The sequence below is a fragment of the Xenopus tropicalis genome, chromosome 4, assembly GCF_000004195.4.
Source record: "Xenopus tropicalis strain Nigerian chromosome 4, UCB_Xtro_10.0, whole genome shotgun sequence".
Classification (NCBI taxonomy): Eukaryota; Metazoa; Chordata; class Amphibia; order Anura; family Pipidae; genus Xenopus; species Xenopus tropicalis.
In genome coordinates, this window is record NC_030680.2 from 132,975,963 (window position 1) to 133,001,415 (window position 25,453).

The 25,453-nt window shown below is 41.4% G+C and overlaps 1 protein-coding gene across 1 annotated transcript; it reads left to right on the forward strand.

The window, feature by feature from the left end:
- The first annotated feature begins 1,470 nt into the window (after positions 1–1,470).
- Positions 1,471–23,462, forward strand: uroc1 (urocanate hydratase 1). The gene is given in 20 exon segments (NM_001030473.1): positions 1,471–1,608; positions 3,609–3,739; positions 4,192–4,285; positions 5,320–5,379; positions 6,589–6,717; positions 6,839–6,900; positions 7,462–7,528; positions 7,676–7,819; positions 8,472–8,560; positions 9,750–9,812; positions 11,448–11,627; positions 12,815–12,912; positions 13,327–13,399; positions 13,833–13,954; positions 14,159–14,229; positions 16,191–16,289; positions 16,919–17,018; positions 17,598–17,679; positions 20,253–20,352; positions 23,062–23,462. Coding segments are annotated over 20 exon segments (2,034 nt in total). The 5' UTR covers positions 1,471–1,482; the 3' UTR covers positions 23,206–23,462.
- Positions 23,463–25,453: the final 1,991 nt, after the last annotated feature.

Below are 25,453 nucleotides of genomic sequence, written 5' to 3' on the forward strand. Positions count from 1 at the left end.
TTATAACCAGTCAGGGAGTAAAAAATACTTTGTGATCTAAAGGGGATACAAACACCATAAACAAAAAATAGAATTCTAAGAAACGTTCTAACATACTTTACATATTTTCAGTGGTTTTAAATGTAGTTGCAACTGAAAGCAGTGTCTGTATGTCGTTTTATGCGCTGCTGGTTCTGACTATTGAAGATTAATAGCAGGAGTCAGGACTGACTCAGGAGTCAGATTGGCATGATTCTTCATAGGCCTCTGAAATCAGCTGGCAGAATTAGGGGGCAGGCCCTGACTGACAGTCTGTGGATTCTGACAAATACCAGAGGGGCTGCTGTCACTATTTAGTGGCCTGGGGGCTGTTTAGGCCTCTGTGTACTTGAAATGCAAAGGCCCATTTTGAATCTCAGCTACCGGGGCACTAAGTACAAAGGGACAGACACTGATTTCAATAGTAGTTATATTTACAAAGAACTGTAAAACCAGTGGAAATGTTGGCGTGACACATGGAGATGCTCTATATTTATTACTGTAAAAGAAATAGAAAACTTTAAAACACATTATTGTAAATACTCTTTTAGTTTTTAAGATATCAGCAGTTCTATACTGCCAATATAATAAATCGGAGTCAACAGCACCACCTGCAGGCCATTTTGGGCGACTGGTTGCAACCTGTGATGTTTTTTGAATTTCCTAAGGAAATAAGTCCTGTGGTGATATTTGAATTTACTAGGGAAATAAGTCCTGTGATGTTATTCTGTTTAGAAAATGAATTTTCAGAACCATCTGTCGTTTCTGTGGTCAGTGCTAAGCAGAGCAACATCACAAAACCTTTCTCACTAACTTCATTTTCTACCAACTCTGTCCTGTTGGCTGAAAAACCTGCAGGTGGCGCTGTTATTCCATATTCATTATATCAGATGCTCGAACTGCTAATATCTGGAACACTAGACACATGAAATTAATGTAAATTGCAATTTTACAGTCATTTGTTTTGAGGGTTTCCATGTCCCTTAATCCATATGTGCCCCAGTGAAAAAAAAAAAGCTTAAACTTTGCGTTTTCTGCAGCCAGCAACTCATGCCTGTTATCCAGTGGCTGTGGGTAAATGAAGATGGGAGTTGTAGTTCAACAACAACTGGAAAACTGCAGGTATGATTATTAATATCTGCTTCCAACACAGGGTATCGTGCCCCAGTGCACCCCACCTTCGGCCTTTAACTGTTTCTTTGACTCGCAGTCTAGAAATTATCTTTAGGGAAACCAAAAACCTACATTATTATTTAACTCCTTATCTGCTAGTGGCTACGCAACACTTTCCTGTAAATACAGACAGGACTATGCACATTTTTGGCTGTGTCAGTAGGGGCCAGGTAACACATTAAAGGAAGGGGGGAGTCATGGTAGCCAATAGGAATGCTCGGAAGTAATGGGTGTTTCTTTTTTTTTAACCTTACTGTCTGATTCTGCACCTGTCTGCCTCCGACACTCACCATGACCAGCCTGCAGGAGTTGTGTGCTGGGCTGCCTCTCAATCCCCTACCCCAGAATAAAGGAAGAAATAATGGGGTACCACATGCACCGAACCGCACACCCCAGTTATCTGCAGAGGAGGAGAGGGTGAGTGGCCTTAGACCATCATTACTGTATAATTAGTATAAATAATATTTTATTTGCATGCATGCTGCATGGCTACACAGAAAGCAGTGTGGGCTGCAGCATAAAGCAAATGCTAATTAGCCATGCAGGGTGTGCATTAAATACCTCTCTCATCCAGTGTTAAATAAGGGGCCTGGGGCCCTCTTTTAGGCTTTTTAAGGTTTCGATTCACATACCTACACAAATACATTTTGAATGCCCGGTAATAATCAGTAAATAACCTAATATGAAATGAGTACATTTACATGCAGAAGTCTGTATTTGCCTTCAGAATGGCTGAGTACTTATTATATATCATAACTCAGCTGGTGTTTAGCTCTGATAGAAAGTAGCCAGGATAATGGAGGGCTCTAGGGTAGGAAATCAGACTTTACTTTTACACAGGAAGACATTTAAACACATCCCCGGAGCTCTTTGTTTATGGAATTGGCATGTTTTAGATGGTTTATAAGCTTAGTTTATGTTAAGGTTGCCTCGTTATCCCTTTAAAACTAGGCATATAGGAAACTACAGTTTGTAATTTAAGCAGCCATCTGGTTGCTAGGCTCCAATATACACTAGCAACCAGACAACAGTGTGAATGAGAGACTGGAAGATGAATAGGAGAGGACCTGAATATAAAGATAAGTAATGAAACAATAATAATAACAATAACATTGCAGACTCATGGACATATTTTATTTGGTGGTTGGGGTGGTTTGAAAGCTGGAAAGACCAACAGAAATTGCTAATATTAACGCTTAAGGTTTCTTATGAGGTTTCCCTATGACTTCTTAAACAAGTAATGGCCAAATGTGAATGGTACAAGGTTAACCTCACAAACAGGTTAATCATTATGAGGGTTGTGCAAGCTGTTGTCCTGTAAGTCTCAAGACAAGCACAGGAGGATTCCCAGCCCCCCAGCAGCGCCGGGAGAGAGACGCTGCCCATACTGGTGTTTTCCACTGGCTCTGTAAATAAATGACTTGTTTCTGGGACGTGTTTGTGCGTCTGAACCCAAAGTTCTTGTAGGAATGTATAAACAGGGGCTCATTTAGTAAAGGGGAGCAGGGAGTTAGGGCACAGTCGTACAGTAACTGTATTTTGTCCAAAGAGAGAAATCAGGTGTTCTTAGGGGTGTCACTAGGAGTTACAGTCTCCCCCCCTTACAGCAATCTCATTTTGGGGCATCCCTAAACTTTGGGACTAAAACATTTTATACACATATATTTTATACATATATTGAATTTGCTTGTCAGTCAGTGTCCAATTGGACTCCTATAGTTCAATGGCTCCGAGGGTCAGAGGGTCTCGTGGCATAACTAGAGAGGAAGCAGGGAGGGGGGCTTTGGTGACATGGGGCCCAGATTGGGGGGTCTGCTTCATCCATAGTTATGCCACCGAATGCTTTTTTTGCAGGGCAGCCTGAAGCACTGTTGTTATACCTCTGCAGGGTCTGCTTCTTCTATAGGTATGCCCCTGGGCACTCTTGTTCTTTGTTTGGCAACCACAGGTTGGACCTACCTATTGAATAAAAACAATTCATTATAATATCTAATAATATCTAGGGTTGTACCAGTTTCTGGATTCAATTCAGGATTCGGTCGAATCTCAGCACTTTTATTCCAGATTTATCCCAATCCAAATCTAAAGAGTTCAGCTCAGCTGAATCCAAACCCTTAACCTCATGGGACTTTTAGGCTATGGGCAGCTGCAATATTCTAAAGTTAAAAAAAAAGTTGAGATTCCACACTAATTCCATTGGTATTTAGCCAAATCTACGAATATAGATTTATTGCATGCCTAATACATTTTTTTACAGTTCCATTTTTAGCCAAAGGGCCCTTCTGTGAGCTTAGGTGCTCAAGGCAAAGCCACACTCTGATCTGTCTGACTCTAAAGACTTATTGTGTTTCTTACCATTAGACTGGATGTGAAGCCCATGATGGCAATGTAACTATTCTATGTGTCTCTCACGGCAGCTGGCTTTGGAGAACGCTCTGCGCTACTTCCCCCCTGAGCTCCACGGGACGTTGGCTCCTGAGTTTGCAGATGAGCTGAGACATTATGGACACATCTACATGTACAGGTTCTACCCCAACATTCAGATGAAGTGAGTCCAATGGAAACTGTCACTAAAGAGTAATTAGAATGTGGTCCAACTCCTGCCTACAGATACCCCCAGTCCCTTAGCTATGTCTCAGTTCCCATACACTAGAAAGGGCTACTGCTCAGAGCAGATAAACATCAAGGGTACTTTGGGTTTTCAGGAAAAGTGGATCAAAATATGCATTTTTTTTAATCAATTTTAGTATTATGTTTTGTGCTACCAATTCATCAGCCTGAATGTGGTTGAATTAATATTCTATATGAACTGCAAAATGTGTGTTGGTGTTTATTGGTCAGTATGTGCAGTTAATACAGTGTTTGAATGGTCTGAATCCTTTATAAAAGATTCGGGATTGGGCCACAAAGTTGATTTGGTGCATCCCTCTGCTCGTTATCATAGTTTATCCCTGTGTCTATCCTATTGTATAAATTGACACCTATTTGGATGTGTTTTAGGGCGTACCCCATTACTCAGTATCCCTGCAAAACGCGGCACGCTGCAGCCATCATGCATATGATCATGAACAATTTGGACCCGGCTGTGGCTCAGGTAATGTACTAAACCATGTGGTGTTGGACAAAAGATTTCCCATATTGGAATCATTATTCTGAGCAACATAATTTTCACATTATACATTTATTTGTCAGTGTAATTTGATGCTCTGTTAATTTTATGTTTCCTGATTCTGAAACTCTGTAACGGGTCTATTAATTAGCTGGCTTCTGCTACATTGCTTCAGGCATCAGAACCAGAATTGCGTGCTGCCAGGCAGATACAGCTTTTAATAACTATTTATAAATAATTTGAAACCACCGACAATGGCTAATGACCAATGACTAACAAATAATGGCCTTGATACTTTCCCCCCATCATCTTTTTAATGGTTTTTTAAATGAGTTTAAGATCATTCATCAAAAGAGTACAAGATGAGTTCTGTAGGCACGTCAGTTTATACTTTTCTTTACCTGCTAGTCTGAAGCGCTAGGCACCTGTTCATCCACAAAGTGCAGTGAGCAAAGTGCAATTTCAAGCACAAGTGTCATGTTTTTCCCCACAATGCAGTGTTTTTCCCAGGATTCCAGTATCACTGTGGTTGTTAGTGGGAGATGTACTTGACACAGTTGCACTGCACCTACTGCAATTGCATCCAATTTGCCAAAATTACCAAAACTGTGCAGCCATTTTGTTGCAAATTGGATTTGATTGAATGGAAGTCCATCTGGCATCATTTCCAGTGTTCGGCATGCAAGTGTGCTGCACCTAAAAATACAGGGTGCAAAGGGAAATCTGGAGCTACTGCTTGGTAAGGTGTTGGTAGCGCCAGGGTTCCACTGTGCCAGTGGGTGCAGGAGCACTTGAAAAGAGCACACTTTGACACAAGTTCCTTTAATGAAAGGGGTTCCACACACAAATGACAGTGGGGGCACTAGCAAACATACATGGGCCCTCATGGTTTATTGGGTCTTTACACCTTCAGGTGCTTTCCAAACCTTATTAGAGTATAAATCATTAATGATCATTCCTCTGCTTCATACGGTTGGCCTTCATATTAACCTGTTGTCTATTTAATCTTGGCTCCACAGTTTCCCCAAGAGCTGGTGACTTACGGAGGAAACGGGCAGGTGTTCAGTAACTGGGCTCAGGTAGGTTGAGCGTGTCCTTCTCTTTGTTGATTTATGGGCTTCATTTCAGAAGAAAGCACATCCATGCTATCTCCAGATGCAACCTCATTAGCCATGTGGCAGTGCTGTGACCTGTATCTCTATTTGGTATAGCCCAGGGATCCCCAACCTTTTTTACTTGCGAGCCACACTTAAAAAGTTGTTTAGGGTTGCCAAATAAGATCTGTGATTGGCTATTTGGTACTCCCATGGGGACTGCTGGCCTGTATGAGTAAAACTGTGTCTCTGTGCCTCCAGAACTTGCCTCCAAGCCAGAAATTTAAAAATTAGCACCTACTTTAAAGCCACTAGGAGCAACATCAAAGGTGGCGGTGAGCAAGGTCTAGCCCAAGAGTTGTTGGTATAGTGTACAAACCAACATCAAGCATGGGAAAGCAATGGCAGTAGATGTAGAGCATTACTAGGTGAGGTGGGCCCAGATGCTATCAATATTTTAGAAGATGAATTGACATTAAATTGCCTTCCCAGCTGATCATTTTTTAGCTGAAATACTTCCCAGATGTAGTGCTGACATCTAAATGCTGGCATAAGCTAAGAAAACAAATAGCTTAAAACCTCCCAAATACTTTCTTGGATTTCTCATGCAGATGCCAACCACAAACTTGCAGTATGTTAGAGAGACCTCTGGTTTAGCAAAGAAAGCAAAACATTTGCTTAGTTTCATTCCTTATCAAATGACATGCCAATATATACTGCTCTATAAACTCTCCTGGGTCAGAACTGCAAAAGACAACCAAATATGAATGTTGGTTAGTGTAACCCCTGTGTTTCTGGTAAGGTTTGGTCCATCTCCCTTTACTCCTTCCAACTAAAGAGTTGCTGGGTCTGATCAGCTGTTCTCAGAATTTATAAGTAAAATGTGTTGCCTTCAGATTCATGACATATCTCGGTGGGGGGATGAGTGTACAGTTATTAAAGAAACAAATTACTGAAGCTTTGTGGGACTGGAGGGTTCAGGAATCCCCTATAAGCTACAATAATGCCCTTAACCCTGTACCAAACATTAGTTTGTTGCACTCCATTACATTTATGTACCTGTTAGCACCAGGACTTGTATCTGTTATAAGGGTGTGCATAAGCCGTTGAATGAAAAGGCTACAACTTTTGGAGTAGGCTGTATAGACATGGGTATCACTGACCTTAAGTACCAGAATATTTGTGTACCCACAGTTTTGGCTTGTGATGCACTATCTGTCTGAGATGACAGAAGAACAAACCCTAGTGATGTACAGTGGACACCCCCTTGGTCTCTTCCCAAGTCATTCTGGTGCCCCTCGAGTTGTAATCACTAATGGCATGGTAGGTATTTTGTTTCATGTTGGCCCTCATTTTGTGCTTTTTCACCTAAAATGTTTCTGTACATACCTCATTGTTCTTCATGATAGTTTTTAATTTAGTATCATCTCACTTTCCATTTTAGGTTATTCCCAACTATTCATCTAGGAGAGATTATGAGAAGATGTTTGCCCTTGGAGTCACAATGTATGACGAACATCTATAGATGCTGAGATCTTTTTATTTACATGTTTTTTTTTTTTTAGAGCTGGACAGTAGTGGTTCCATTGCAGATGAGCTATACTCCAATACTCCCCTCTACTACCCCAGCACTTTAGGAGTATCCACAACAGTTATAACATCCCAAATCACTGCCTATTTGTCCTCCAAGCTTTCAGGCTCCCTTCTTTTTCATTCCAAGGCTTCAGGACAGTTGACCTTTCTTCTCTAGTTTTTCTAAATGAATGGAGAACTTGTTTTGGGACTAAAATCTATCCGTTACCAAATCCTTGAGACAAATCTGGAAATCCGTTCTTCTGACCTAACACTTTGCCCACATTGAACTTAGAATATCCTGCCAGTTTTTCTGATAAGGCTTATGTTGCAGAAATATGTCTTTCTAGGCTGGGTAAAGTCATGTACTACACTACAGTGATGATAGAAATTGCCCATGGTTGACAGTTGGGTTTACCCACAGTCATTGTGTGTGAGGACAAATCTCACGTTTAGTTTTCATTTTCTGTTTGTGGCTATCTTTTAATTTGGCAGGTATGGGCAGATGACTGCAGGGAGCTACTGTTATATTGGACCCCAGGGCATAGTGCATGGCACAGTGGTGAGTCCTATAAAGTTTAGTTTAATTATATTGTTAGATATTGTTATTATAAGTCAATGTGGAACTGTTCTTTATTTTTTTTTTTCTGTTTTCTTGGTCTTATGGAATATTAGTCAATTAACCTTGCCCTTCTCTCTTTCTCCTCAGCTGACAGTGCTGAATGCCGGACGACGGTACCTGGGGTTGGATGACCTCTCTGGAAAGGTGTTTGTCACATCAGGTCTTGGAGGCATGAGTGGAGCTCAGGCAAAAGCGGCTTCCATAGTGGGCTGCGTGGGGGTCATTGCTGAGGTACGTTCCTGACTGCAGGAAGGGATGACTCGGTGGCATTGAAAAGAAAGTGAGCAGTCTTTAAAGGGATAGATTTTGGAACTAAAGCAAGATTTATGCCATAGAAATGGCCCATAACACCCCACTAGGCATTAGGCATTAGGATGCCTTCTCTAGTTTACAGTAGAGTCTACAATGTAGGAAATCTACATGGACTTTTTCTTACACTCAAGGCTAGAGTTGGAGGCTGGAGGTGGGATAGGCCCTGGACAATTTAGAAGGGCCAAGGCCTTCAAAACCTGCTTAAATCTGCAGTGTGCAACTGCATCATTCTTAAACAGTTTGGATACCAACTAGATGTTAAAAATACGATACAGTAGAGTTTTCCTTTTTAAATTCCACCACCACATTTCATGACCACGAGGGTCTCTTTGCGGCCAAGAATCTCCATTGCCCTGCTTACACCAGTACTAGAGTGAACTCACAGTACAGTGCAAATGCCCAACTCATTCCAAACACATTGGCTAAATGTTGTAGGTGTTCTATTATTTTCTCTTAAGCGTTTAAAAGTAATAATGTATATGCACCCTTGTTCTGAATATTTATTGAAGACATTGCCTATGTTTGCTAGTTGCTACCAGCTCCAGCCATTTTTGTCTGTCCCTTCTGTTAGGTGGATGAAAGTGCACTGATGAAAAGGCATCAGCAGGGGTGGCTGATGGAAGTTACCAATTCCCTAGATGGCTGCATCCAAAGAATCAGGTAGGGGAATTTCTGATGAGATCAATGAATTAAGTGTGAACACTTCAGTCTGTCAGTATATCTAGTATCTGAGCTCATTGCTGCACTAATATAATCACTTTCTACTCTCATACCTACAGTTTAGCCTTATCTTCCCAGCTTTAAAATGGGGGTCACTGACCCCGCCAGCCACAAAACTATTGCACCATGAAGCTTCAATTTTACTATCATTATTTTAATCCTTATCTTTTATATTAAGATCCTATTCTATTCATATTCCTGTCTCTCATTCAAGCCTGGTTGCTAAGGTAAGCTAACATAGCTGCTGAAGTTTTGAACCGGAGAGTCACTGAAAAAAGCCAAATAAATGAAAAGCCACTATAAATAAATAAATAAATAATAAAAACCAGTTGGAAATTGTCTCAGAATATCAAAGTCGATGTTATGCTAAAAGACACAACCCCCTTAACAAGTTTAGACACTCATACAAGGGCCAACAGGGGGTAAAAAGTGTTATTTGGTGGGGGGGGGGGGGAAGAGGTGTGGCTGGGGTGATTATGGGTGGGGGTTTGTCATAATGGAACAGAGCTGGGGTGCCCGCCCCCCCCCCCCCAGTGGCATAGTGATGCATGGGCCATTCATTTTTCATTGAGGCCCAATTCTACTTGTTGGCAGGGCCCAGGTTACCAGTAGGGTAATAACTTGGGCCCTGGGGGTGGGAAATTTGCCAGCTTATTACTATAATGGCAGCTCTGTACTTATAAAACAAGGTGTATAAACACCTAAAAGGAGCCTCTAGCTGGTGCGTTTTTCAGCAAAGCGGGGCACTAGCACTGAGTCTGAGATAAGTGATTATGACACTATGTGGAGTACAGAACAGTTCTTGTGTTGTGATATTCAGGTAATGTCACCTTAATTGGTTAATGTTCCTTTAAGAAATAATAAAACCAAATTTCCAGCAATATCTGATTTCAGTAGCACCATCACATACACTGTAAATGTATCCAGTATCACCTTAAATTTCAGTTTTAGACCACACGTATGCACTATGTTCTGTACATGCCATCACTTTCCAGAGCCCATTGCTTAATTGTGGTTCAGTGGAAATCGGAGCCCGTGTCGAGAGGAACATGAAAGTCAAGTTAGCCATTTAAGCCTTTGCACATTTTCTGGCTTTATATTCTTTAAAGTTCTGTTTTTCTTTATACAGGAAAGCAAAAAAGGACAAAGAGATGCTGAGCCTGGGATATCATGGGAATATCGTGGACCTTTGGTAAGTCCCTCTATCCTGTGCCACATATGGAGAAGCTGGGGGTTGTTTTGACAGCTGACTAACTATAAACCTCAGATATATATGAATATCAGATATACATGTATAGTAGGGTCCAAAAGTCTGATACAAGGTTTTCCCCTTATATCTTTTTGCAAACAAGATAACATAAAACCAAGCTTTTCTATCATACCTACTGCCGTTACTAAAGGTGAAACTAACCCAAAAACAGTTGCTTGCATAATACAAGGAAATAAAATTCTAAGCAACTTTCTAATGCATGTTAACTTCAAGGTTCAATGGTTTTAAAGTTATATGTAATGGAAGTTAAGTTCTCTGCCAGGTCTGTTATTCAGCTGGCTTTTTCTTCATGATTTCAGGACCAGAATCAGGGCTGTATTTATGTGCGGTTCCGCCCTAGGCATCGGACCTAAAGGTGCTCCCTACATTGTGGTGTCATACTTCTCAGTATAAAGTATCTCCGATACAGCAGGGCATTGTCTTGACCCCACTAAGCCATTTTCCAGGCACTTCAAAGCCTTGTAATGACAGATAATACAATAATACACAAATAACACACACTAAAGCAACTCAGAGTACATAATCCTAAAACAAATACAAAACCTCAATAACTTGTAGCCATGAAAGCATCAGATCAGTATCACAATGCATCACAATCAGTGCTGAAACTGTCTCTACAGCAGAACCCACAGGGGGTCCCGGACAACACGGGGGGCTCGAAGTACGGGGTCTGCGGCACCATATTCTTCTCTCCCCGGCCCCTCATATACCTTTAAAATAGCAGCGTGGTACGGTCGGGAGGAGGGACAGTTTGCCCCATGGGAAAATATTTTTGCAGGGGGACTTGAAACGACCAAATTTTGCTACTGTACAGTATACCCCTCAGTGTCCTTGCAGTATCTTATACCCCCTTCAGTGCATCATAGCCCCCCCCCCCCAGCTGAAATAATGTGTTTCTCCCTCCTGTGCTTCATAAATATAGTGGCCCTAAAGTGAATATATACCATAATGCTATTCTGCCAGTGGCATACGTACATGACATTGGGCCCCCCCAAAAAATCATTTGAGGGGCCCGGCACCCACAGCCACCCCATCCTGGCCTTGCCCAGCTGCTTGCATTTCCTGCTCCCCACATGCTCTCACAAAGGAGAGCGGCTGGGGAGGGTGGATTTCTATAATTATAGAGCAAGCAGACCCCACGGCCTGGGCCCCCTGCAACCTCTAGAGTCATTTTTCCCAAGTAGTCAAAGGATCACCCTGGCAATTATGCTTCATAGGCTTCCAGTGTCCTTCAAGGGCATCTCAGGCTACGGGTGGTTCCTCCTGTGTTTCATAGTTTCTTTCTACTTCTACCTCAGTGCCCCCTCCCTTATACATCAGCCTCCCCTTGTCCCTTCAAGTGCATGACAACAGCCCATTGCTCCGTTGTGTTCATAGAGTTAGCCATTAAATCCTATGTCTATATCTTGCTCAGCTGGACACTTGGTAATGCGTGTCCCTCTGTAGCAAGTGCATATGTACGGAGATGTGTGTTTAATATTTATTTTTAATATAAATGTAAAAACGTCACTAAACGAGTTTATTGTGTTTTCCATGTCTGTTGTGATTCCATCCCAGGGAAAGGCTGGTGGAGGAGTATGAGAAAACAGGAGAGCTTCTAGTAGATCTGGGATCAGACCAAACATCTTGTCACAACCCCTTCAGTGGGGGTTATTACCCCGTGCAACTCACATTCTCAGAGGCCAATCAAATGCTGTGTAAGGACCCTCAGGCTTTCCATCAACTGGTCCATGAGAGGTGAGTATTACAGTATAATGCAACCATGCGAAAACAAAATAACAAAGTTAATTGATTATAATAAACTAAGAGAAGTCACAAAAGTAAAGTGAAGAATGGCTAAATCTTTAAATCTACAAACAAAAAATTTGTACCAAGTAAAGAGGTGAGGTCCGGGTGTAAAAACCCCGGGCCTGACACAAATGTTATAAGCCACACAAAGATCTGTGAAGTCAAAATAGCGATCAAGGCACACTCACCCGGGTCCCAAAGTGGTCCGGGTGCTCGAAGCCCCGAACCCGTAGCCAAGGGGATCATTCCAATAATAGATGAAAAAAAGCTTCCAAGCACTCCGAACCTTCTGGGTTTAAAATCTCATCTTTATTAGTCCATTAAAATTCAAATGCCTAACGCGTTTCGTGCGCGTGCGCACTTAATCATAGGCCTATGATTAAGTGCGCACGCGCACGAAACGCGTTAGGCATTTGAATTTTAATGGACTAATAAAGATGAGATTTTAAACCCAGAAGGTTCGGAGTGCTTGGAAGCTTTTCTTCGTCTAATAATGCAACCATGCATTGGTTCTTAGATCATAAATATGGTTAAAGGGCATTTTTCTACCATGTATATAAGTTGGGTACATCGCCCCCACCCACAGCTCATCATTTTTACTGCATATAACCCCTCCGTTCACCAGCACCATCACATTTTCCTAAAACAAATAGCAGCTTTCACCCGGTGGCCATTTTCCCTCTGACATAATCAGTGATGATTACATCTGCAAACATGTGCACAGTGTGTTCATTCAATGAAGAATGCAGGCTTACACAGGCAGAACGTACTTTAATAAAAAGTTCTGCTTGGACTGAGTCTGGTTAATCTGAGCTCAGGACAGGAGGTTAGTAGAAAAAAATATGTTTCTCCAGCAGAGTGCACAGCTAGAGCAGAGTTTCTGTAGAAGCCAGCAGTGCATCTCTTCATTGGCTGCTAGACAGAGGAGAACTGAGCATGCTCAGTAGCCAACAGCCAAAGTAAATTCCTAAGGTAGGGGCAGAGTGGGTTACAGGAGGAGAAGGAATCTTCTCTTAACCTTTTAACTACCAGAGTGGCAGGTATTTAAAGATTTCAGGTAGGCTGTACACTGACTATATTTTTTTTGTGGGAGGTTTACATGTCCTTTTAATAACAACCCTTGCTTTGTATTCCAGTCTAAAACGGCAGGTGGCGGCCATAAATAAACTGGGTGACAAGGGCATGTTTTTCTGGGATTATGGGAATGCTTTTCTTCTGGAGGCACAGAGAGCTGGTGAGTTGTTGTTGCATTTAGGTAAAAAGGAGGGACTGGCTGAGAATCTCTCACAAATCCTTGTCATGGGGTGTGGTAGGGAGATGTAGCTCCACAGCAGGTATAGAAAAACAGGTTGAAGATCCATGAATCCATAAGAACTAGGGAAGAGCTCCTACTACTGGCCAGAGGCACACAGAGCCATTTATAAACACTGGGCAAATTTACATCTGGTCAGTGTTGTGTATTAACATGTAGCTTAATGTACTATTTATGTAAAAGTGGTAGACATATTGCTTAATTCAAATACAAAAAATGAATGCTTTAATGCAGAATTAATATTATATATATATATATATATATATATATATATATATATATATATATATATATAAATTATAAATATTATCCTAATCAGGATTATGTCCTCTATAGGTGCTGATGTGCAGAAACACGGAGGACGTGACACGGAGTTCCGATACCCTTCGTACGTCCAGCATATTATGGGGTAAGAATCCTAGGGGGACTTCTGCCATAAATTGGCCTTGGTACATCCATAGGGATTTGTAGTTCTGTTCAGTTATGTTATACATACACTTTAATAACTTAATAACCCACAATGCATTGCACTGTGATGTTCCTTTCCTTATTGGCATCACGTGTGCAGGGAATTGTGGGATTGGGAGGATGCAGGCTGAGGACAGGCGACTACTGTTACTGTTCCAAACCATATTATTACATTAAAAATCATTAAAAGGCTGTATATTCTTTAATTCATGTATAATGTAAAGTTGTTTCAATTTATGTTTACTTTTGGGTGGAGTTCCCCTTTAACAGGGTATTAAATCTCTCAGCTTATTGCTCCCTCATCTTGGGCTACCAGGCTAAATCAGCTAAGAGATCAGGTATGTATTTTTATAGATGTTTCTTATTTCCTTCAGGGACATCTTTTCTCTGGGATTCGGACCGTTCCGGTGGGTTTGCACCTCCGCTGATCCCTCTGACTTGGCTGCCACTGATGAAATTGCAAGCTGTGCTCTGGAGGATATCATCGCTCAGGGAGGTACTGCAATGTCTGGAGATGAGAAACCCCCCCCCCATGCCCATCACATTAATTGATTTGATTTTCCAGTGAATCTTAAAATGATGAATTCAGTGCATCCGTAGCTGGCACAAAAGAGCTTTGGAAATTAGCAATGATAATGAAAAAACCCCTTTATGGCACTAATTCTCAGTCACGGCGAGTGTCTCTTTCTTCTCATTGCAGTAAGTGACGCTGTGAAGAAACAGTACAACGATAACATTCGATGGATTCGAGAAGCTGGAAAACATGATCTGGTATATGTACATTCTCTAAACATATTACTTGTGTCTAATTCACTTCTTACACTTTCCATTATTGAGAAATGTAATTTGTAGGCCGAGAATTCCGCCTACGTCCAACCCTAATCACCCTTCCTGAAACCCAACTGACCCGGCACACTGTCCTTATTTATATACCTGTGCCCTCCCCTTTTTGATATCACTGGAGTTGCCACCTGTCTGGTATTTTACTAGCCTAGCCACTAAAACACCAGCCAAGGATGGGGCCGGTATTACAAATTTAACGGCAATGTAGTTGCCATTAAATTTGTACCACCCTTAAGATAAGCCCCTGGTCTGCCATTGATCCGACCCCAATCCAACCTTACCTTGCTGGATCACTCTACAACCTGCTTTTTTGCCATTGTGTGTTATAGCCCCACCCCTTTGACATCACAGGCCCTGTTCTTTTCATGTTTCTGTCCGTCCTCTTTTTGTTCCCGCTCCTAGGTGCAAGCTGCCATGTTTTTTGCTCTTTGCAACCTGCCCTATGGCAGTGCTGTTTGCGTTTGGCAGCTCTGTATTTATGAGGGAAAGGCTGGGAGAGGCACATAGGCTCACTGTGGCATCCCTTAGTTCTCAGAATTGAACCCCTCTTTAGTGCTTTGTATACTCATATAATACAAAGAGTCTACATATATGCTTTCCATTCACATATACTAACTTTATGGTGGCAGACTGCTGAATATATACCATTATACCAGTATTGTATAACAAAACTCAGAGAGAAAGTAGTTTAGCAAAAAAACGGCTGCTTTATTGTAAGTCAAAAATACTGCATCTTGGGAAGCATTCAGCTGTTTTCCATTGGATTGGGGACCGCATCTGCTGGTTGATGCGGTCTCTGAACCAACAGCGCCTATGCCCGCCATTTTAATTCAGGCTAAATTATCAAATTAGCCCAATATCGCCCACCTGTATGTGGGCATATCAGGAGAAGATCCACTCGCTTAGCGACCTCGCCATATAAGTGGATCTTACACTGTATGGCCACCGTATAACTGCAGGGCAGAGATAAGGGGAATTAAGCTAAGTCATCTTTTGTTCTGTACATCTTATGCCTATACAAGGAATGGTTTATGTATTTGTATTATTTTTGCAACACCTTTGGCACCCTTAAGTATCCCAATATATCTCACCTCCCTTAGGTTTTCTTTCAGGTGACACCTATGGGGTCTTAAGCCAGTCTGGACTGATTGCAGAGGGCTGCTCTAAAATGCCATAAAAAATGCCACATACCTGATATTCTTATCATACCAAGGCCTAATTTAAATTCCAGTCCGTACCTGGACTTCAGTGTCCTTTTAGTACTTACCCATCCATCATGTTTCTACAAATGTACAACAATGAATGTTTTAAAAATAAACACACACACATATGTAATATTTCTTATTAGTGATAATAATATGACACATATACAGTGAAATATAGGTGCTACAATAAACTATAAAATCATATATATTACATTGCTCAAAAAACAAGGATATTAAAAGTGCTAATTATCTGAAAAACACTAGCCTGGTATCTGCCCCACCATAGGTATCAGTAAAATGTAAATCTACCATGCAAGTGTTAGTGTCAGAATCCCCCTTTAATGCGTTTTACAGCTTTTGATAAATAATAGTGCTATTATATGATATTTCCACAGTAGAAGCTTCTCTTGCAGGCATTCTATAGCTTCATTCTTTCTTAAAGACTTGTGCTTTTGTGATGATAAGCCCCTTGGATGCTCCTTACCTTTTTGGGTATACGGGATAATCATGAAAGTTCACAGGCATGCCATTGGGATTACACTGAATTCTGTAAATGTTGGACTATATATATATATATATATATATATATATATATATATACTAATAAATAATAATGGAGTTCCACACTGGCTCGTGTTTAGTGATGCTTACTTTATACTGTGGTATTTCTGATTTCGTTTGAAGGTTGTAGGGTCCCAGGCTCGAATTCTGTATTCAGACCAGAAGGGAAGAGTGTCCATCGCTGTGGCTATCAACAGGGCTGTGGCTGCAGGACGGGTCAAGGTGAGTAATACAGGATTCGAACAATGAGACATTGACATTCGGACAACTTCTGAAACTTCTGTACAGGTACAGTTGTACAAGCAGGTTGCCCTACACAGCACCTGTTGCCTTGTATCAAAGGGCACTACAGTATATCTTCTTCTAGCTATTTACTTTACCATGAGGCAGGGATCCCCAACCAGTGGCTCAGGGGCAACATGTTGCTCACCAACCCCTTGGATGTTGCTCCCAGTGGCCTCAAAGTAGGTGCTTATCTTTTCATTTCTGGCTTGGAGGCAAGTTTTGGTTGCATAAAATCCCTGGGGAAATGCCAAACAAAGTCTCTTGTAGGCTGCTAGTCCATATAGGAAGGCCCAGACTGGCAACCTGTAGATAGTTATTTTTTATTGTGCTGGTGAGAGGCCTCTGTGTACTTTGAAATTCCAGGGCCTCAAATAAGGCTGGTTTTAGGGTACTGTAGAAAAGGCATTTTTAAAAGCTGTCAGGGGGTTCTGGGAGTTGTATTCAGTGGCATGCTGTAGATTGCTCATCTCTGAGGTACAAGTTTAATAGGTGTAACCTTCATAAGAGATTAATACCATGGCCACCTTAATGTCTAAAATCTGTGTCATGTATAATGTCTTTTGTAGGGTCCTGTGGTGATTAGTCGGGACCATCATGATGTCAGTGGCACAGACAGTCCCTACAGAGAAACTTCCAATATCTATGATGGGTCCGCCTTTTGCGCAGGTGAGCTGGGTATTAGATAATGCAGTGTTTTTTTTTACTAGTTTATAACATCTGGCCTGAGTTCTGCACCTTCAGGGTAAAGACACACAGAGCTACTTAGTAGCAGCTACTTGTCACAAGTACTAAACACTAGAAAATACCCTGCCATAGACAATACTGAGAATTGCCTCTGCTAAAACACACGAAGAGACAATTATCAGTAAATGATCAGCATTGTCTATTTTAGTAGCCGTGACAAGTAGCTGCTACTAGTAGCTCTGTGTGTCTCCCTTAGGTGTTATATTTTGTATTTTATAATTTGTGTAATTATCGCTGTTGTTGTTATTGTCCTTTTTGTTATTATTGTATTGTACTCTGCATGCAATGTTCTCAGTAAATGAGCCGTAACATATATTGCCATCTTATAATTCACTCCATGCTTTGGTTCTTTGGTTTTTCATCTTCTTCTGTATAAAAATAATATTGCATTAGAAGAGAAAAGGGAAGACACATCTCCGCCATTACATTAAATATCCCACATTCATCTTACCCGAATGGTGTCTGGCTTACTATGGAATCATTTTCTTCTGAATTCCCCAGATATGGCCGTGCAGAACTTTGTGGGAGACTCATTCCGAGGAGCGACCTGGGTTGCTCTGCATAATGGAGGAGGTGTTGGCTGGTAGGTGGGGAATGGAAATGAATTAAGTAAAACAAAAGGTCTACCTTCTGTGCATCTCAGGCATCAGAACTAAAGCTCTCAGTATCTCCCAGCAGCTAAAAGCTATTGGAAATGAATCATTTTCTCCTTTGGAGCTTGCTACTAAACAGTTACACACTGCTAGGTGATTATGTACATTGCAGTTTGACCAATATTGTTGGGCCGAATGTAGTTTAGCCTTGCCTGTATTTGCATAGCATGAGCAAAAATGAATCTGTCCTTTAATGATTAGCTTTGTGGCATTTATGTGAGCTATGAACGTTTTATTTGTAAAATGATTATGTAGGACTTGAATCAATTCTTACATTACTAAATAAATGCTGTGTAACAATACCAACACTATACATCTGTTTCTAACAAACTAGAGCAGATATTAATGTTCCGGCATTCTGGGAGGATTTAATGCCTGGTGTTTGTGCATGGCTTTTATTGACCCTGTGTGGGACCTACAGCAGTTAAAGATTAGTAGCTTTAAGATCCTAAAGCAGGGTTAGCAGTGCTACAGGGGGATTGGGAGCTGAGGGGGGGGCAATTCTCTTTCATGATCAAATAAAGACATTTCATATTTGTGGCTTGAATTAAGGTTTAAGTAGCACACAATATACCAATTTATATAAAGCATATACTCTCCTACTTCAGCCACTGCGTGACGGCTGTTGTCATGAACTGGGAAAGAGAATTCATCATCATCAAACCCGGGGGTCCCCAACCTTTTTTACTTGTGAGCCACACGCAGATATGAAAAGTGTTGGTAAGCCACACCCTTTGGGGGATGCTAAATAAATACTGTGATTGGATATTTGGTAGCCCCATAAGGACTGCTAGCCTGCAGAAGGCTCTGCTTGGAGTAAAACTTAAAATTCAAAAATGGGCATCTACTTTATGGCAAGTAGGAGCAACATGAAGGGTGGTGGTGAGCAACATGTTGCTTACCTGCCACTATTTGGGGATCACTGATCTAAACTGTAATATAAATCATAGGTCATTTATGGCCCCCACAGTCCCTTACTTGCATCACTTACATCATGAAGTCAGTGCCAAACTTCCTTGTCAAAACTGGATATATGTTTAGAGCAGTACAAAAAGTCTTAATTCCCAGTCATTCAATCATTTTTTTCCCATTTACAGTAACTCTCTCTTTGGAGTAAGCCTAATTTGCCACAATTACTTGTCCTGCTATATCTTTTGGTAGCTTGCACGAAGAGCAGCAGAACATAATTACCCATTTTTATACCCACCTTAAATGCTTTGTGCATTTAATGAAGAGTTTGTTGTGTTTTCTTTATGCAAAAACAGTTAACAGTTTACAGAGTAAACCCAGCAGTGCCCATTCCTGGTATCAGAAGATAGTGCTTACTAGCTATTTAACACAATATGCATAAATACCCCCATATGTAATAAAATGCACTAAGTTTGCCCAGGTGTAGTAACCCATAGCAACCAATGAGATATTTGCTACTAAATAGATGACCTGTAAATGCTACCTGCTGATTGGTTGCAATAGGTTACTGCGCCTACACAAACTTAGTGCCTTTTATTACATAACCCACATAGAGTACAAGAGTAGTGATAATTTTAGCCTATTACACAGGCTTTGGGTGCATTATACAGTATTAGCAACAGGTTGTGGATTTTTCTTGCATCTTTAATTAAGTTTTTCAGCAACTTCTATAGAAAAACTAGGGAGCGCAGTGGGAAATCATTATGGGTGGGTTTATTACCTCTTTAAATTCACACTAATTTACCTGGGCTAGGCCTCCATTTAATTTGTTGAGCTTTCCTTTGGGAGCCAGTGCACTAAGGCTTCAAAGACACATAAAGCCAAAAATGTAGGTAGTGGTGGCATCCAGGCAGGGACAGGTAAGTTAGTTACTAGGGGTGCCTTAGGAAAATGGTAGCTATAAGGGTGAAGACACACAGAGCTACTAGTAGCAGCTACTCCAGAAAATACCCTGCCATAGACCGTACTGACAAGAGACTAGCCTCTTCTAAAACACACAGGGAGAACGTTATCAACAAATGATCAGCATTGTCTGTTTTACTAGCCGCAACATGTAGCTGCTACTAGTAGCTCTGTGTGTCTTCACCCTTAAGTTTTAGCTTTGCTTGTCCTTTAATAAATAAACCAAGAGTACATTTCTTTGGACAACTAGGATAAGATGAAAGAACATAGAAGAGCTGACAACAAACTCCAGGAATAAAAACCTACAAAACATTTTTACATAAACAGTAGAGAATTACTAAGTAATTCTAATTCAGTACTTTCAGTTGGGTCAAACCCATACATGGCTTTTTGTAATCAAATCTAATATCTTTGGGATTGCTTCTGTCTGGGGCATTACATTGTAACATCCGATGACGAGTGACGATAACCTCATGCTGCATGGGAATGTTCCCAAATTGCTAAAATAACTCAAATACTTTTGCTTTGAGGCCAAGTGTACAGTGTGCCTATTCCAGAGCTATTACTGTCACGACTTCTCCTGTACAGGCCTTCTAAGGTCAAAACTGACTCTGCCTTTTTTCATTTTTAGGGGTGAGGTAATTAATGGAGGATTTGGCCTGGTTCTGGATGGTTCCCAGGAGGCTGAGGAGAGAGCTACAAGGATGCTGAGCTGGGATGTTTCCAATGGGGTAGGTTTGAACTTTAACCACTTTGCCTGTAGCGGTTCTGGAGCTATGCATTGTGGAATTTCCTCTGTGGTTCCCAGGACCAGTTTCTGGATAGGCAAGAAAGGGCATTTTTTTCCCCGGAACTGCGGATGAAAGACCAAAAACCCATAGTATATTGTGCAGCTATTGTTTAAAATTACAGATATGGGATCTGTTATCTGGAAACCCATGACCCATAGACTTCATTATAAGCAAATAATTCAATTTTTTTAAAACTGATTTCCTTTTTCCCTTTAATAAAAAAAACAGTACCTTGTACGTGGTCCCAACTAAGATATAATTAATGCTTATTGGGGCAAAACAATCCTATTGGGTTTATTTAATGGTTAAATGGTTCCCTTTTCTCTGTAATAATAAAACAGTACCTGTACTTGATCCCAACTAAGATATAATTACCCCTTATTGGGGGCAGAACAGCCCTATTGGGTTTATTTAATGGTTAAATGATTCCCTTTTCTCTGTAATAATAAAACAGTACCTGTACTTGATCCCAACTAAGATATAATTACCCCTTATTGGGGGCAGAACAGCCCTATTGGGTTTATTTAATGGTTAAATGATTCCCTTTTCTCTGTAATAATAAAACAGTACCTGTACTTGATCCCAACTAAGATATAATTACCCCTTATTGGGGCAGAACAGCCCTATTGGGTTTATTTCACGGTTAAATTATTCCCTTTTCTCTGTAATAATAAAACAGTACCTGTACTTGATCCCAACTAAGATATAATTACCCCTTATTGGGGGCAGAACAGCCCTATTGGGTTTATTTAATGGTTAAATGATTCCCTTTTCTCTGTAATAATAAAACAGTACCTGTAATTGATCCCAACTAAGATATAATTAATCCTTATTGGGGGCAAAACAATCCTATTGGGTTTAGGTAATGTTTGAAGGGGAAGGCTAAATCACTGGGGGGGGGGTGCCAAACATTTGCTTGCATACACCCCAGCTGGTTCAGTCTTCACCGGCCAGGGGTTTCAGGTAAGCGATTACAATCACTTGTGGGGTGCCCAGTGATTGTAACTTTCCTTCTCCTTTAAATGATTTTTAAGTAGATTTAAGCTATGGAGATCCAAATTACAGAAAGATCCCTGGAAAACCCCAGGACCTGAGCATTCTGGAAAATGGGTCCAGTATCCATATAGGTATCTCTAGATGAGAAGCATTCAATGTGTAGCCATCCAGCTGTGGTTGGAACTGTAACTATCTTTGGGTTTCAGAGGTATATTGAGAGTTGTAGCAAAACCACAGAGATATGACAGCACCTGATTTATTAGCATTAACCCTTAGCCCTCCATAGCCTGGGGCCCCCTTTTACCTAATGCTCCACTGTTTTCCAGGTATCCAATGGTTAAAAAGGGGAAACAGCTAAAGAAAATTCAAATTGTCTACTACTGATAAGATTTTCTTTATTTCCATTTAAACTTATTTTAACACATACTTAGGGATGGCAGTGTCAGTACAGTGCAATCAAATGAGACATTCCCTCTCACATATGTAACACTATATTTAAAGGGTTTCCAACTCCCACCCCACCCCGGGGACTGCGGATTGCCAGCGCAGGGATTACACAGAGACCATTTAAACCCAGATGTGGCCCGTATATTATTAATGGAGAAAGCAGTATTTAGCTTTAACTATTAGGATGCCAATACTTTGGATATCAAAGATTATTCAGCAAACGATAGCATATTCCTTAGTCAGTAATGAAGATTTATGTTATTGTCAGGCAATATCTATAACAGAGCAGGGAGCAGGGCCTCCATCACTGAGGGGCAGTCAGGAGTCTGGTCAGAGGTGTGACTGTTTTGTTATCAAAGAGTCTATAAGGGCAGTGGCACACAGGGAGATTAGGAAAGGGCTCGCAAAGAAACTTTGGGCGACTTCAGAAAACCGAAGCGACACGTATGCCATCCCGCCGGTGATTTACATGCTTGCCGGTGGGATGGCATGTTGGGGAGATTAGTTGCCCTAAGCAGGAAGATTATCTGGGCATGGAGTATCTAATTGTACGCAGCATCAATTTCCCCATTTGCCCTGTTTAGTTCAAGCAACTATATATATTATTTATTCATTTATTTTATTGATTTTTTTTTTTTTTAATTAAAAAAAATGGGCAAAGGTAAATTAAATGAACTCATGTTAAAAAAGGATTATAATGTTCTGACTATCTCGCATTTATGGGGACCTTAACCTGTAGTGTACACCACCCAGGATACAGACCTACATACCCAAGAGAAAGATCTAGTCCACTTCCCCTACTTATATATTTAAGGTGGAAAGGGTAACATGGTCCTGTGTGTATAAACATTTATCCCCCCAGACAGGACATTACATTAGTAGTAGGGGTTACCCTAATCTCTCTCATGAGAGAGAGGGAACCCCCATTCTGCAGCTAGAATTCAGGTAGATTTACAAACAATTAGGAACTGCATCTGGTAGGGGTTCTATTTTTACGGTAACCTTTCATATATATATAGGGAGGGGTTTATTTGCGAACACCGGACACATTTGCCACAGTGCAGTAACCAATAACAGCCAATCAGATATTTTTTCCTTGATTCATTTTTCCAGTATCCATTTAGGAGTTGGCTATTATTTTTTTACGTAATGGGAAACACACAGCATTTCTTAAAAATGTATAAAACATGTTGGCTTATTTTGCAGGTGGCGAGGCGCTGCTGGTCGGGGAACCAAAATGCCTATGATACAATTGTCCGAACCATGGAAGAGAACCGGAATCTCAAAGTGACTTTGCCCCATGCAGTGAAGGACAAAAGTGTTCTGGCTTTGGCTCTGTCCCTTAATTAACACTCCTATTCCATCTGTCTACCTCTTATGCTATAGAAATCACGTTATTAAGCATCCTCTTCCACTCATTATATAATCTAGCACGTGTCAATCATCATTTTATATTGTTGTGCATCAGAAGGGACGCTCAGTGCATGGATTACTTATGCATTTATGGTCTAACTCCCCCAGTGAACCCACTCCAGTTAGTCTAGATCTATAATGCCTGTGCACATACTGGTACCTAGAACTGTAATGATTAAACCTTAGAACTTGGACAACCTGGTGTTGCACTAGTGTTTTTAAGCTGTGTGCACCAATATTCATGACATTTGCTTACATTTATTGTCTCATTACTACTGGGGAAAATACTTTCTCATGTTAAATGGGGAATAAACGTGTTAAAACGCAAGCACAAATTATTTTTAACAGAAGTTGCGGAATTCTGCCCCCTAGCTAGGGAGCGTCAGAAGGCACAGCCCACAACTGGGCCCTTTGCTTACGGCGGGCAGTAAGGACAGTTGGGGCTAGAACTAGGGTAGGCAAGTTCCTGGGGTGCAGTTGGTGGGGGGCGCAAGTCTGAATAAAGTTGCAGTCCAGCAGAGGGTGAAGATGTGAGTAACAAGTGGGAGCAGGAGCATTTTTAGCGGCTACAGCAATGACTGCGATGGGTTGGAGGTAAATCTGAGCACTGAGCAAAATTGGCATAAGATGGTAAAGCAGGAGAAGAAAGTATCATTAGCTATGGCGATAGCTATGCCAGCTGGGGGCGAGGTTTGACCATGCAGGGGCTGCAGGCTGGCAGGGATCCAGGTAGTATTGCCTCGGTTGCCCCTTACGCTGCTGTCTGCACTAAACCCTGGGCTGCAGTTCTTGGTATGTAAGTAAGCACTAAGGACCACGCTCTTGCACTTCCTTCCATGGGAATGGAAACCACCCCTACTGTGTTTTGAGGACAGTCAGAGCTGTATTTATAGAGAGGCACCTGAGGGCCTCTGCCTAGGGTGACAGCTTTAGGGGGGTGGCCCTTGGGTGTCTATGTGGTACCCACCAGATGATATCTATGCAAATTAGGCAGGGAAGCTGGGGGGGGGTAGGTGAGGGTCCTGGGGGCGATTGCGGCCAGAATGTGATGTCATGCACCTCCGCAACCTGGGGGCACCTTTAGGTCCAGTGCTTAGGGTGGCACCGGACCTAAATACAGCCATGGTGACAGTGAATAAAAACCTTATTTGCTTTGCCTTTTCTTTTAATTGAATAGAATGAAGTGCTGTTAGAGGATAGCACCCACTGAGCACCAAGACACTTTTATCCTAAGCTACTTTTTATTACTTTATACCAACCTAAAATATCCTAGCCTAGAACTGTTCAACGGGAGACTACGGGCTATATGGGGCCCTCTGAGGAACTGATACAGCCCATGGCCTCTCAAATGGCTCTAAAGACTTTTTGTAGGATATCCTTTTGAATACATTTTGGACTGAGAGCATGTGACATGAGATAATTGGCTCATTACATGGAAAAAGTTAGACAGCACAGTGTAGCACATCATGGGAAAATAAAGCAGAATGTTGCTTATTAAATTTAAGATATTGTGGATGGGAATGATGCTTATTTAATTACCCAGTTTAGCTATTTATTGGCTAAAAGGAAAATCCAAATGACCTTTGCTGATGTTACCAGGAGAAGCAGCCTTGGGAGTACACAGCTGGGCACTGTGAGAGTTCCAGGCCATTCAACTCATGTGCTGAGTAAGATACATACACACCTATGTTTTTATCTTTTATTATTAGACACATTGAAGGAGAAGGAAAGGCTAAATCACTAGGGGGTGTCAAATGTTAGGCTCTCCCCAGTGATTGTAATCACCCACCTGAAACCCTTGGCCATTGCTCCTGTTAGGAGATAACTGCACTAGCCCGAGGTAAGTGCAGCCAAGCGATCCTCTTCCTTCCTTCTTCTTTTGCAGCAATGCCAGAGCCTGCGCACAGCACACAGGGGTCCACCAGAAAACCTTAAACCCTAGGCCTGCTTTCCAAACTATTTTTCCTCACCCAACCTCTTTATTCTTCTAGTCTCTTTTATTTACATGTTAGCATCTATTCTTCCATCTATTTCTCCTCTTCCTTCCCATTCTGAAATAGGGAATGACCATGAAACAGGCCAAATCGTCAGGAGCAGGAGGGCCCACTGACACCTGGCCCACTGGGAGTTTTTCTGGTATCCTGGTGGGCCAGTCCAACACTGCCCGCGCATGCGCAGTTGAGCA